General features: G+C 36.7%; 1 protein-coding gene across 4 annotated transcripts in view; it reads right to left on the bottom strand.

The window, feature by feature from the left end:
• Positions 1-1300: 1300 nt before the first annotated feature.
• The window catches only part of VPS13A (vacuolar protein sorting 13 homolog A), a 173472-nt gene continuing 162776 nt past the window's right edge, over positions 1301-11996 (bottom strand). For 2 of the 4 annotated variants that reach the window (XM_084800462.1, XM_084800463.1), the window contains exons 69-72: positions 6107-6192; positions 4156-4279; positions 3868-3942; positions 1301-2494 (exon numbers count right to left, since the gene is read on the bottom strand). In XM_084800462.1, coding sequence (XP_084656588.1) covers positions 2444-2494; positions 3868-3942; positions 4156-4279; positions 6107-6192 — 336 coding nt within the window. In that variant the 3' untranslated portion in view covers positions 1301-2443. Of the gene's footprint in view, positions 2495-3867; positions 3943-4155; positions 4280-6106; positions 6193-10875; positions 10995-11996 lie in introns of those variants that run through there. The other 2 variants (XR_014782857.1, XR_014782858.1) reach the window with 2 other exon arrangements.

The raw sequence follows: 11996 nt of genomic DNA, 5'->3' as shown, positions 1-11996 counted from the left end.
TTGGCTGAGACCTATAATTTGAAAAACACTGCCCCTGAGGATTTCAGTTGCATCAGAGACAAAGAAAACAAAAAGAAAAGACCTGAAGTACAGGCAGATCTGACATTTTCAGATACCTATTCTATAAATATACAGGTACATGCCTTTTGTACTTTTGTCTCTATCATTTTAGTGCAAGGGAGCAATTGGCACATGCTAAAGAATCAACCAACATGCTGATCACAAACTACAGGAAATTCAGTGTTGAGTGTTTTTAAAAACCAGGTAGGAATGTGCTAACACTCTGTGGGATACTTTTAAGAGATTAGATATTGGCAGAGTGGCACTCACTGGGATACTACTGTTACTACATATTATCAGGAAAAAAGGGAGACCATTATGATGGAAATCATGGAAAACCCCTGATGGCAGGGAACACGTACGCGTGCGCGCGCACACACACACACACACACACACCACTAGCCACCCACCGCCATACACACTGAAAGCAAAGCTACTAAATGACTTTTCTCAAAAGATCCTGGATTCTGAAAAAGATTATTGAATCAAACATGCAACTGTAAATTATAAAATGTTATGCTAATGCCTCACTTAGTGGTTAGTATTCCTAGTTTTTATTGTTGTTTAGACAAGTATCCCCTAAAACATTCTGTGTCTTTCAACTCCACAGCTGGAGAGAGTAATGGGTACATGACTCATTGAGAACAGGAGCTATTTCTTGGTTTTTATCGATACAGGAATGAGGAGGTTAGGCACATGAGCTGTGTTATGTGCACTAGTAATAAAACCCATCATGCTGGTCACCAGAAGATACAGAATTCCTATGTTAAACCATTACCTTTTCTCTTTACCATGGCATACCTGGGGAGTTACAAGTCTAATTTTTCTGAATTCATGATATAAGTAATCAATGAGGTATTTAGCTATTGGCAGTGCCTGGTATGCAAGGAAAGCAACATTCCAGATGAGAAGATAATACCAACCTTCTCTTCACAGGCTTAATCTGCAAACTTGGAGGGGCTTAGCAACAGATCAAACTTGTACCTTGAAGAAAGGTAGATACACAACTACAACAATTTGAGATGTGTCATCTTTTGATTCAGTTTATGTTTAGCAGAGAAAGCATTCTGGGGAACGCTATCAACAGCAATGTGTTCTCTGCCATCAGACGGTAACAACAGGAGCATGTAGGCAGCAACAGTGGCAGATAAGAGTCTGGCATGCTGTTCATGCCAACTTTTACAGCAAAGCAGTGGCTTGGCAAGCCTGCAGATTAAACACCCAGTGACCAAACAGAGTCTTCAGTTTCAACACCAGTTTATACCAAGTTGGTAACACATACAATATACATTAAATACTGTGTTATTCAGTAACTGATTAAGATATTCTCTTTATAGCTCATAATTGGACATTCATTCTCTTTCACTTTAAATAGTCCAGTAAGAGTAAAGAGCAAAGACACTGGACAAAAACCAAAAGGGGAAAAAATCTGTAGCCTTATTTTTCTCTTATGACAGAGCTCAGAATTTTTTTAGCAATGAGCCTGTATGTTTGAATGAGTGTTTCTCACCAGAATATCTACAGAGTAAGCAAACCTGAATCTCTTAGCCCAAAGCCATAGGGTAGGGTCCTGGTTTTTAACTCAGGAGAGGAGCTCCTCATTCTAGAGCCTAACTCATTATAGCTAAGGTGCTGGGAAAAGCTTTTCTTTTTTGTATTGTTAAATTCCTGTTACCAGTCAACAGAAGGCAACTATTGTTAAGGCTTTAAATTTTTAGTTTGAAAATAGCTGTCTATTAAGAATGCAAACTGGGAAAGTCCCTGGAGCTCTGCTGAGGAGGTATTTCTAAGGCTCTAAGGCTCTGAAGGGGGTTTTACCTTTTGGGGTATAATACTCATTTGTAAAGCCTTTCTTAAGTCTGTGACCCAGGGGGTATTATTTCCAATCTCAAAAAAGATTGTTTTTCACAATTATAGTATGCATTTTAGTATAAAATACCGAAATATTTATTTCTAAAAAGAACTTCATGATTCTCAAGAAATTACCAAAGTTTTCTTGTCATTACTGAGGCAGTACTTAAACTGATCATTCTCCACCACTTCAGGAGATAAAGCAAGTGTGAGAGAAGTTTAAAAATGTTAACTGGGGAAATTACGTTTTGTTTGATTAAGACTGTGAGCAATCTCTACCACTACTGAGAATATCCTGGAGTAAACACTTCTTTTTATAAAGTATTAAGGATCATGACCAGATGTGGTTCAGATTAGGAAACTGAATGGACCTTCTAGCACTTTAATCACACAGCTGTCTACCCGGCTGATTCTGTTGTTTTAAGCATCTAAAACCACAGGATCCTGAAATGACTCCTGTGCTCCACAGGAGTGAGAGGTACAACACAGGACCAGTAGTGACGGATTTCTGCCGCCAAGCAGGGTTCCCTCTTTATAGGCTTGGGGATGGTTCTCTTGCTTCTTCCAGCTTTGTAAGGATCCACTGTTGGGGAGAAATAAAAACATTTACACATTTCAATGAACTTGTGATGAAACAAAACAAAATGAATGGAAATCTAAAATCCATCATTAAGTGCTGCCTCAGTAGTGACAAGAAAACTTTGGTAATTTCTTGAGAATCATGAAGTTCTTTTTAGAAATAAATATTTTGGTATTTTCCTTACTTCTAAAAACAACTTATTTGGATTATATTAAAATGAATACTGTAATTGTGACAAACGATCTCTTTTGAGATTGGACAGGATACGTCCTGGGGCACAGACTTAACTTACATACTGTAGAAGAGAACATGGACACAGGCCTGAGTTGACAGGAGTAATACTTCTCTAAGATCCTTGGAACTGTCCTCACAAAAGATAAATAAGTGAATGGAAGATAATCATATTGGATGGAGAATGTAATAAGAAGCCAGGAGGCCAATATTTCTGATTCTGGGCAGTGCTAAGTGAAAGGTCTAGTACTCTTAAAATGAGTTATCCCAAATAGTACAATGCTGTGTCAAGAACAGTGTCTTCCAATATGGGCAGTAAACTTCGAACCCCTACCCAGATCTAGCCAAGGGACAGGACATTCTCCACCGTTGAGTGGAGAGCGGGGTCTGACTTCCACACGAACTCTGGTGCCCCATATTTGACCACGTCCCCTGGATGGGGAGACCTGGTGGCACTCAGAGGAAGGATAGCAGGCTACCAAGAAGAGGCTTAGTCACAGACATAGGGGAAGGGAGTGGAAGGGAGTAGCAGGAAAGCGGGAGGGAGGGAGGAATGGGAGGATACAAGGGATGGGCTAACAATTTAGATGTAATATGAATAAATTAATAAAATATTAAAAAAAGAAAAACCAATAAATAAACACATAAAAAAAGAACAGTGTCTTCACTATGACTAACGTGACATCATTCATAGGCTTCATTTTCCTGTAATTGTCATACTCCTCAAAGTATCATATAGTCCTTTTGAGTTCAGACCATTCCCATTTTAAGGAAACAGAGGTTAACTTACTTCCCTCAAAGTTGTTCTATCAAGTAAGAGAGGAAATACTGAAACCTAGCTTTTTTGACTATAGACTGGCTTAACTGACTTGGCATAATTACTGGTTTTTTACTTGTTCTGCTTATCACTGCAACTGTGTAGTAAGGAAATTAGCAACATGAAATTATCCTTTCTCTGCAGAATGATTCTTGGTGTTTGCTTACGTTTAAAACTGGAGTATTATAGTGAGCACTTAAAAGAAGTGTGTGCTGAAACTGTAACTTCAGCTCCTGGAGGGTGAAGCAGACCTGTGGGCTCTACAGTATCCTGGATTATACACTGGGACGCTTCTATGTGGCTTAAACAAAAGAATAGTTATATTTACCCTAGCATCTTCTGGAGTCTTGAAGTTAATTATTTTTCCAAATTCTTTGGCATGGAATACAGATTTCACCCGTTCCTAGAAACAGAATTCATAACTTCATTAAAAAGAAAACCCAGTTGTAGAAATACAACAGGGTTTTGCCTTTCCCCCCCTTACAGATGCTTACAATGCAAAGGAAAACAATCTCAAGACAAAGCAGCATTCATAAAAGACAGATCAAAGAGACAACTTCAATGCACTATTTTAGAAAATATAAATATAAATATAGAAAATGTCTATTCTACATACCTTTGCTTCAATGCGTAATCTTCTCCCATGGACAATGACTGGCTCTTTGGTAAATTCATCAAAACTGTACTGCCACTCACATGTAAGTTGTCCAAATGTTCCCTTTGTTACAAACAACACACCACTAGGGGTAGGGGAAGAAAGGATTCACTTTGAGAAATAAGGAATCTAAGTCAATAATATAAGATTTATGTTTTTTTATTTTTACTTTTTATAAGCACACATGGACTACTCACCTAGATAAACTGTATGTCTTAAAAACCTTATTTCTCAAATAATTTGTATGTGTGTGGGCCAGAGTATATGTATGGACATGTGTGTGCAGAGTCCTAAAGAGGCCATTGGGTTCACCTGGAACTGAAGTTACAGGTGACTTTGTACTACCTGATGTAGGTGCTAGAAGCCAAACCTGGATCTTGTGCAAGGGCAGCAAGTGTCATCCTTAATCATTTCTATAACTCCACACACACACACACAAAAGAAAAAAACAATGAATTTAGGGATTGAGGTACGCTTAATGGTAAGCTGCCTGCCACTACCAAAAAGTGTGGCCCTGGGTTTGTTTTCCAGTACCACAAACAAAACAAAACAAAATCCAATAAATGTAAAACAAGGGAATCCATAAAAGTATCTGTTTTCTGACTATAATGGACTGAAATTAGAAACCAGCTAACAGAAAGATGAAAAATGACAACACTGCTCAATGCATAGAAATAAAGACATCTCTTCTTTCTTTCTTTCTTTCTTCCTCCTCCCCCTCCTCTTCTTCTTCTTCCTCTTCCTCTTCTTTACTTTTTAGTTTCTCTGGCCTCAAACTCAGAGATTCACTTGTCTTAGCCTCCCAAGTGCTGGGATTACAGGCATGCACTATCATGCCCGGCTTCTACAGACCACATCAAGACTCTCCTCTCTCTCCTTTCCCCCACCCTCCTCTCTAAATAGAGACATTTCTAAAATAAGTCATGAGTTAAAGCTTACTCAAATGGTAATAATACTTGGATACTTGGAATAGACTGAGAACAAAAAAATCTGTGGACGCAGCTCAAGCAGCGCTTAGTGGGATGTGGATAGCATGACCTATCCTAGAAACACTGAAGTCATGTAACTAGGCTCCTTTCCAAGGAACGGTAAGCAATTACAGAACCAATTCCAGAAAATATTCAAGAATGACATAATAGGTTAGCATAATACAATTTCTACCCTGCATTAGAAAGAGGCTTTCCTAATCACATTGAACAGAATCCACATACTAAAAATCCTTAGGGTTTTCCAGGGAACAATAAAGCTTGGTCACTGTCAAAATCAGAGACAAAATAATATACCATCTTTGGCTTTATATTTTAATCATTTTTGTTCCACTTTGGGGGAAGAAATTAGAAAATTGCATTTCATCTATGATTCTACTTAATCCTCCCTTCAAAGGACATTCTCCCACAGTTGCTCTTTATAGTTGAGGCATCAATTTTAAGTTGATAGCACACACTTTCAGAGACTGATTTAAGCAGCAGCCGCGGCTGAGACCTAAGCCAATCAGGCCCTTGCTTTAGTCTTCCATGTCAGCTATCTGAAGATGTCATAGCTGGGAGTATCTTCATAAAATGTCCTATTTCCACTGGTATACCCAGTTATGAGGGTAAATCTATGTGTTCTTATGAAGTGATACATACCATTAGGAGGACTGCTGACTTCTAGAATAACTTGGGTGGTATTCAGAGGGTAATTTCTACTTGACAGGTCAGTTCTGTACAATTTCTGAACCCAGTGAAATGGCTGAAGTAAGTATTAAACTAACTAACAATTGTGTATGTATGATTATATTCATCTACATGCATGCACACAGCTGACCATGAACATGACCAGAGTGTATAGCAATGAGTGTGGCTAGATGGAAGTGATGAACATGAGAACCTGTCACCCATATCAATTACATTACAGAAAGAGAAGAAGTTACCGTCTTGTTATCATGAACATATCTGTTTTATTGATCATGACATGGGTAAAATACTTGTATTTTGCAAATCTTCCATTTTCTATGACCTATAAAAAAGAATAAGACAACTGATATATTCCGTTTTATGATAAAAAACATTTCTTAATAGAGGCAATTATTTAACATAATATAGAAAGTATACACCACAAAAATGTAATTAAATATACATAAATTATTGTTTGCTTCCTTTGTAAAGGTTTATCACACTGATTTATTTGAGGTTACACAAATACAGCAATGGAAATCTTAAGTGCTAGGCCTTTGAAAGCGTTAGTTTATAGGTTCAAATTCAGTCTAACAGGTATTACAATATCATAGATACATTATCTTTGAATCCTATTACATTTGTATGAAAACATTTAACTATAAATACTCAAACAAAGGAATTACTAGGAAGAGACAGGTGTTTATCTGCTTTCCAAAAAATGATTTTCTATGCCAGTCTCAGAAATGGTTAAAAAAAATATGAAGCAGAGTTTCTGGATAAACTCAAAGCCTACTAACAATGCATAAGTTCACATTCAACACTGTTAAAACACTATAATATTGTCTGCCAACAATCCTTTGCTCCAGAAAATACAAATGTAACCATACATATAGTTATTATTTGTTTCAACATCATTTGTTTAGGATTCAAGTACCTTGGCTATTTAATATACAAAGTAGGCCAGACTGTTTTAAAGGCAAGCAATGTGTTTGTAACTAAAAACACTCAAAAAAAAAAAAAGATGTGTAAGAATTTAGACATGTTAGGAGCCACTATGAATTCCAAGAGGTTTTAAATTAATAGGTTAGAATATTGAGTTCCATGAAGCTACGTTTAAAAAAAAGATTATTTGGTTTAGAAAAAAAGGTGTAACTTCCTAAACACCTTGGTACAAAAGACTAAGGGAAGAATCTTCATGTTAACTGACAGTAATAGGAAACAAGATGCCAAGCAGCAGGGCAAGATCTACAAGTAACTGGCATGCAGGTTTTTAGCTATGGGATATAAAATATTATGAAAATATATTTATTCTCTAATTTATAGAACAGTTAAACACAAAGTGAAAAAAGAGACATAGCCACAGACTGAGAAGAAATTGGTAAGGATTGTTACATAATCTGTAAACTACGTAAGTATATTTGAAAACATAGGTGAAATAGATAAACAAATATAAACTCAAAGAAAACATCAAATTTTACAGAGAAGGGGTAAAAATTATTTTCAGATAGCAATGTATTTGGAAAAAACATAGTAACTATTTCAAAATGAAAGAAAAAAATCCCTTTCATAGTGGTAAAGAAAAGATAAATAATCTAGGTGGTGGTGGCACACACCTTTAATCCCAGCATTCAGGCAGAGGCAGACAGGTATCTGTAAATTCAAGGCCAGCCTGGTCTACAAAGTGAGTCCAGGACAGGCAAGGCTACAGAGAAACCTTGCCTCAAAAAACCAAAAAAAGGGGGAAAAAGATAATTTATTGGTGATTTATAAATACTATGTACAACCTATATGGTAAAGCTATAAAACTCTGAGATCAAGCCTCAAAGCCTGACCTCAAAATCCCAATTCTCCCGTCTTGGTTTTGCAAATGCAGGTGTGTACTACCAAGCAGTAGATTATACTTTATTGATGAAAACTTTAGAAAATGAAAACCCCTGCTTTATTCTTGGATGAATGTTATTCATTTTGCGGCCCTCCATGCACCGACTGCCCTCCCTTTACTCATTCTTCCCCTGTCCCCTTTCTCTGGGCTTGGGGAACGTATTGACAGCAGCAGCAGTGGTTCTCTCTTTAATTTTACAGTCTCCAATTTGCTTTTATTTAAAATAAGTAAGTTTAGTTGATGTTTTTGTGTTCATGGCCAAATTCTGAAACCAAGAATGCAAATATTGATTTCCTTTACACCACTATGATAAATGTCGAAAGCCTACACAGCTTACTAATAACCATCAAACCACACAAAAGCCACTGTTCAACTCCCAGTTCCCAGCTTCTATGTCAGTATCAAAACAGGGTATTGCAGTTGAACCTTTCATTGCTTTTCACTTAAGACCAAATCATTCTATGCTGTGCCTGGTTAAGTTAAACCAATTTCAATAGTCACAATAGTGTCTGGTATGAGTAAGTTACAAATCTTTTACAAATGTAATTGGTACAATATTCTCTGTAATTCATCCTCAATTTTATATGCAACACTGGAAAAGCAAATGGGCATTCTGGTCATATGTTCTGAAACACACTAAACTGTGCCCCTACTATCACAGTTGCTATGTTTTCATACACAAAGATAGTCACTGTGCAGCATAGCTCTACAGGTGTCTCCACTATCAACATGTGAAACTGAGTAAGAGCAACATAAGCGGAATCCAAAACTCTGAAAACACTGTGACAGAAGCTTAGGAGAGATGTTGTAAGATGTTATAGTCTAAATATACACATTTGGTCATGCTTTCCCGGCTCAATATTTGACTCTGTAAATATATTCTATATGAAGATTTATGCTTTTCTAAACACAACCAAAAACCCCACAGACTTTGACACAAATGTTATTGTTCATCCAACACAATCTTTCCTTTATACATGAAGAAACTGAGAAGCAGGTGTTTCCCCCTCCATGATTTTGTAGTAAGATTACAGCCAAATGACTAGCTTGGGATTAACTGCAAAAATGGCTCAGAACACTGGCTTTCTGCACTTTGAGTGCACTTTCCCCACTATGCCTGGCCCTTCTTACATTTCAGTCACACTTTCCCTAGTCTACTCTAAGAATGTCTTTGATAATCCTGGGGGATGACAGTTACTGAGGCAGGCTGAAGCAACTAAAGGTAGGTAATATTTTAGACCAAAGGTCACAATCCTACATCCTTTTATTCTAAAAAGATGCTAGTTTTGAAATTTTCCACTACAACAATTTCAGACTAAAATGAAAAATGAGGACAATAAAGGTTAGGCATCAATAGTATTTGGCTGAAGTATCAAGGGCTTAACAACAACCAATACCTTAGGACATATGTAGTGTAGTGCTAAATAAAAAACAATTCTGCCTTAATTATCAATTACATATCATTAGAGGACTTTTAAAAAGAGAAATGCAACTAAAACTGCACTCACTATATATGTCAGAATCTATAGGTAAACAATTTACATGGCTATTGGTAAAAAGTTCTGAATTTGGAAAAAGACAAGTTCCTATGCTACTTTACATAGGATAAATCTAAACCTGATTAAAATATGAACAAAGTACACGATTTCCCTAGAACAGTGTTTCATAACTGTACGAGGCTTGTGTTTTGTTTTTTAAATACAGCAACATGTGAGCCAAGAGTAGGGGCACATGCCTCTAAATTCCAAACTTGGGAACATGGGAGGCAGAGGCAAGCCGATCTGTGAGTTTGAGTCCAGCCTGGTCTACACAGTACTGAGTTCCAGGATAGCAAGAGCTACCTAGAGAGACCCTGTCTCAAGGAACCTGAATGTCAGCATAGGTTACTGTGTAATCCAAATGCTGATCTTTTTACCCTCACCCATATCATATCTGGATGCAATCCCTATTCTGAGAATCATATAGATTCTCAGATGTCAATGTTATGTAAACACTGATCTCCAATTGTCCCCTCATATGCCAATAAATCACTGAGTAGGGGAGAGAATAGGGCTGAACTTACTGCCAGCCAGAGCACAGCAGGGAAAGCAACAAAGTGCAAGTATTTCTGGTATGTACAATGAGAGAAAAGCAAATTAGCTTAGAGGGTTAAGAATAGATTAATAACTGCACAGTTCTTGTGCTGTGAAGCTTAATGTTAATATAAGAGTCTCTACTATTTGTATGATAGCACAACAACAACAATAAAAATAAGATAGTAACATGTGGAAGTAAAATTAAAGTGAGCCAGGTGGTACACATCTGTAATACCAGGACTTAACAGGATGACGCAGGCTAGCCTCAGTTTCCTCACAAGTTCTTTATAGCAAGACTGTCCGAGGAAAGAGAGGGAAATGTGGGAGAGAAAAGAACGGGGAGAAAGAGATAGGCAACTGAACATTGTGCTGAAAGAATTTTATCTTTAGAGAAAACTAGAGTATTACAATTATTAAACATTTAAAGTTTTACTAAGTCACTTTAATTTGAAACTTAAGTCCATGACTAAATAAGAGGGTATCAGCCAACCTTTGTAATGAACCATGGTATGAACAAGGACCTCAAAGTTCAGAGCTTTCTTATACAATGAACAGAAAGGCAAGTCAGTTAAAATGTCCAATTTTAATTCTTTGTTACTATGTTTGAAGGGGAAATATTTTATCCCTCATACTCATGTCTTCCTCATATGCTATGAGCTATCCTGTGAGCCGAAGCATAGGCTATCTTAGGTAAGAATGCTGAGTATAAGTCTTTTATATAAAATCAAGTGAAGAAGCTAAATCTCAAGATACATGAATTGGTAGCCCAGAAAAAGCAAAGAATTATGCTCATGAAATAGCTAAATGCACCACTCCTTGTGGACTACCAGCCCATCTAATACATTCTAGAAGCACAGTGTGTGGATGAAAAATAATGAAGTGCAGTTACAAAAGTTTCATTAAAGCTTTTCAAGGAGTATTTACTTATTCCTCCTATATGTACTTGAAATAACAATAGCATTTCTTTTACAATACTATACAATTAGAAACAGTCCAAATGAGTTTGTTTTTATTTTAAGCAATTAGTATGTAGAACTTATCATGGTATTATAACTATTCTACTAACCTTGAAAGGAAAGAAAAAAGATGAGATTTAATGATGCTTTTATCCTGGCAAATAGGAGACAAATGAGGAATATATAGTTTATTAATGGTGGTCAAGAGATAGCAAAAATTGGTATTCATCTGGAATAATAAAAATACAACAGTTCTTATTAGGCACACTGATAATAACCACACCCACCACCTTACTTGTTTTAATCCTAACAGCAATACCAAGAAAAGTGACACTAAAATGATCTACTTCGCAGTGTGGAACAGAGGTCAAGTAGGCATAACAAGAGATGGAAATTAGCAAAATGAAAGGTTAAACCTAAATTAAGGTTTATTTGGCTCAGGAACCCAAGTCCTGACACACAAGGTCTTGCTATATCCAAGTGATAATTTTTAATATCTGTGAGTTACTACAGAACTACAGCTGACCCTCTCTATTTGTGGTTCCAGGACCCAATCATCCTTGGGAATCTAAGTATTTTTTAAAAAATTTAACTGTAAATCAATGACACGAAAATGTTCTTCATCGAGGTCCCTGAGGAATCTAACTATTTACATTGTACTTACATGGAATTTTGAATTATAAGCAATCTGCAGATGATTTAAAATATACAGGAGACCATACTTATGTTCTGTGCAGATACTATGCCACTGCATATGTATCCAGTGGTTAGTTATCTCTGAGGATTCTGGAACCAATCCTCTGTAAATACTGAGGGGCAACTATATGTATTTTACAGAATATTATAGCAGAAGCTGTGAAATCTCATTTTTGGCAATTTGCTGAGATATAGATTTATATTTCCTACAAATTCTAAGAGGTCTCCTAAACAGCTTCAAAGTCCATGAAGTATGTGGGGTCATTCTCTCCTTAGATGGGTGTGTTGTACCTCTAGTCTGTTGAGCCTTGCATGTTAGTTAGTGAACAGGATGAGACTGTGAAGAGCATTATGCTATAGAGCTGGCCTCTACCATGCCATGTGCTTAAGCCCTACCACTTTAATAACTAAGTCATGAGAGAAGAGTGAGACTGTGATTACTGTCTTAAACAATATGACCCCCATACCTCCCTCCCCCAAAAAAACCAAAACCCTAAGATACAAATATTAGAGATTTAATGAAGACAAATGAATA

This window comes from Acomys minous, assembly GCF_964271855.1.
Source record: "Acomys minous genome assembly, chromosome: 2".
NCBI lineage: Eukaryota > Metazoa > Chordata > Mammalia > Rodentia > Muridae > Acomys > Acomys minous.
This window is presented reverse-complemented; position numbering and strand designations above follow the sequence as displayed.